Here is a 2,541-nt window from a genome sequence, read left to right on the forward strand (position 1 = left end):
CCACAAGCACAAGCAACAAAAGAAAAAACATGGTAAGTCAAACTTTTTTTTTTTTAGACGGATTTTCGCTCTTGTTGCCCAGGCTGAAGTGCAGTGGTGCGATCTCAGCTCACTGCAACCTCCACCTCCTGGGTTCAAGCAATTCTGCTGCCTCAGCCTCCCGAGTAGCTGAGATTATAGGCATGCACCACCGTGCCCAGCTAATTTTTTTTTTTTTCGAAACAGAGTCTCGCTTTTTCACCCAGGCTGGAGTGCAATGGCATGATCTTGGCTCCCTGCAACCTCTGTCCCTTGGGTTCAAGTGATTGTCCTGCCTCAGCCTCCTGAGTAGCTGGGACTACAGATGCATGCCACCATGCCCAGCTAATTTTAAATTTTTTTGTAGATATGGGGTCTTGCTATGTTGCCCAGGCTGGTCTCAAACTCCTGGGCTCAAGTAATCCTACCACCTTGGCCTCACAAAGTGCTGGGATTACAGGTGGGAGCCACCATGCATGGCCACAATATGCTTAAAATTACATTATTTAACACTACATAAGTATATATCTCCACACATATACTATATATGTGTATTTATATATACACATATATATCCTGGGCTAAAGAGGTCCTCCCACCTCAGCCTCCTGAGTAGCTGGGAAGACAGGCAAAGCTACTTTTTTTCTTACGTTTTGTAGAGATGTGGTCTCAGCTGGTCTTCAACTCCTGGCCTCAAGTGATCCTCTTGCCTCAACTTTTACCCTATTTAAACTTAACTTGAAGAGTTTTAGATATCAACTTAAAAATGACTGGATTTACATAGTTTAATTTTTTTTTTTTTTTTAGGTGATAAGCAAAAATGTAAAGAACACTGATACAGAGAAATGGTCACATAGGCTGGGCGTGGTGGCTTATGCCTGTAATCCCAGCACTTTGGCAGGCCAAGGTAGGTGGATCATTTGTGGTCAGGAGTTTGAGACCAGCCTGGCCAACATGGTGAAACCCTGTCTCTACTAAAAGTACAAGAATTAGCCAGGCATGGTGGCAGGCACCTACAGGTGCCAGCTACTTGGGAGGCTGAGGCAGGAGAATTGCTTTTTTTTTTTTTTTTTTTTTTTTTTCTTTTTTTTGCTTTTAGGAGTTACACTAGTCCAAGTTAAAAGCGGACCCCAAATGGTTACATTATACAAGCTGTGAGGTTTTTAAACTTGTGACAAGGGACAGAAGGGAAATTCTACTCATTGCAAGGAAATCCTCACTTAAGCTTCAGTGAGCCACAAGCACTTAAAACCCATGAACCTTCAGCTGATCGTCCTTAGCCAGTCCAATCTCTACGAGGAACTGGCATATGTTCTTGTGTTGGTCACCCTGTAGCTGAATTACTTCTCCATATTCTGGATGCTCAATTACAGTACCATTGCAGGCAAACTTCTTCTTAAACGCCTTCACTAGTTTCTTTTTATGGTAATCATCAGCGATCCCTTGGACAGTAGTAAGGGTCTTCCTGCCGTTTCTCTGTTGAATTCTTTTTTTTTTTTTTTTTTTTTTTTGAGACGGAGTCTCGCTCTGCCGCCCAGGCTGGAGTGCAGTGGCCAGATCTCAGCTCACTGCAAGCTCCGCCTCCCGGGTTCACGCCATTCTCCTGCCTCAGCCTCCCGAGTAGCTGGGACTACAGGCGCCCGCCACTGCGCCCGGCTAGTTTTTTGTATTTTTTAGTAGAGACGGGGTTTCACCGTGTTAGCCAGGATGGTCTCGATCTCCTGACCTTGTGATCCGCCCGTCTCGGCCTCCCAAAGTGCTGGGATTACAGGCTTGAGCCACCGCGCCCGGCCTCTGTTGAATTCTTATATGGATATAATCCTCAGTGCCAGCAGGAAGCAGGTCATGACCCTTACTTGCATCAGCAAAGGGGTCGAAAGAGTGGAGGTTCTGGATAGCGGACATACGATAAGATTCCTTTTCCTCGGTGGAAACGGCCTGCGGAAGGCGGCGGCGGCGGGAGAAGGCGGGCAGGGGGGACGGAAGGTCGGGAAGCGAGGGGGCTCGAGGGGGAGGCTGCTGAGTCCTCGGCGGCGGCTCAGTGACTGGGCTGCTTTTTTTTTTTTTTTTTGAGATGGAGTCTCGCTCAGTCGCCCAGGCTGGAGTGCAGTGGCGCGATCGCGGCTCACTGCAATATCTGCCTCCCGGGTTCACGCCATTCTCCTGCCTCAGCCTCCCGGGTAGCTGGGACTACAGGCGCCTGCCACCATGCCCAGCTAATTTTTTGCATTTTTAATAGAGACAGGGTTTCACCATGTTAGCCAGGATGGTCTCGATCTCCTGACCTCGTGGTCCACCCGCCTCGGCCTCCCAAAGTGCTGCGATTACAGACGTGAGCCACCACGCCCGGCCGAGAATTGCTTTAACCTGGGAGGCAGAGGTTGCAGTGAGCCAAGGTTGAGCTACTGCACTGCAGCTTGGGCCACAGAGTGAGACTCCATCTAAAGAAAAAAAAAAAAAAAAGGAGAGAGAGAAATGGTCACATAATCCAATTCCATAAGAAAATATGTACACTCGGCCTGG

At 48.1% G+C, this 2,541-nt stretch overlaps 1 protein-coding gene across 1 annotated transcript; it reads right to left on the bottom strand.

The window, feature by feature from the left end:
* Nucleotides 1-1,178: 1,178 nt before the first annotated feature.
* LOC116268867 (eukaryotic translation initiation factor 1-like) lies at nt 1,179-2,068 on the bottom strand. Its single transcript, XM_031650450.1, has 2 exons — nt 1,811-2,068; nt 1,179-1,492 (listed from the first exon to the last, which is right to left on the bottom strand). The coding sequence occupies exons 1-2, from the start codon at nt 1,921-1,923 to the stop codon at nt 1,264-1,266; spliced, it is 342 nt and encodes a 113-aa protein (XP_031506310.1). The 5' UTR covers nt 1,924-2,068; the 3' UTR covers nt 1,179-1,263.
* Nucleotides 2,069-2,541: the final 473 nt, after the last annotated feature.

Source organism: Papio anubis, chromosome 9 (genome assembly GCF_008728515.1).
Source record: "Papio anubis isolate 15944 chromosome 9, Panubis1.0, whole genome shotgun sequence".
In the NCBI taxonomy this organism is placed as follows: domain Eukaryota; kingdom Metazoa; phylum Chordata; class Mammalia; order Primates; family Cercopithecidae; genus Papio; species Papio anubis.

Excerpts from the sequence above, each read along its gene's own strand:
- LOC116268867 (XM_031650450.1), bottom strand. The coding sequence starts at position 1,923 with ATGTCCGCTATCCAGAACCTCCACTCTTTCGACCCCTTTGCTGATGCA. Across the intron at positions 1,493-1,810 it reads CATATAAGAATTCAACAGAG|AAACGGCAGGAAGACCCTTA; the intron begins GCCGGGCGCGGT and ends AATTCAACAGAG.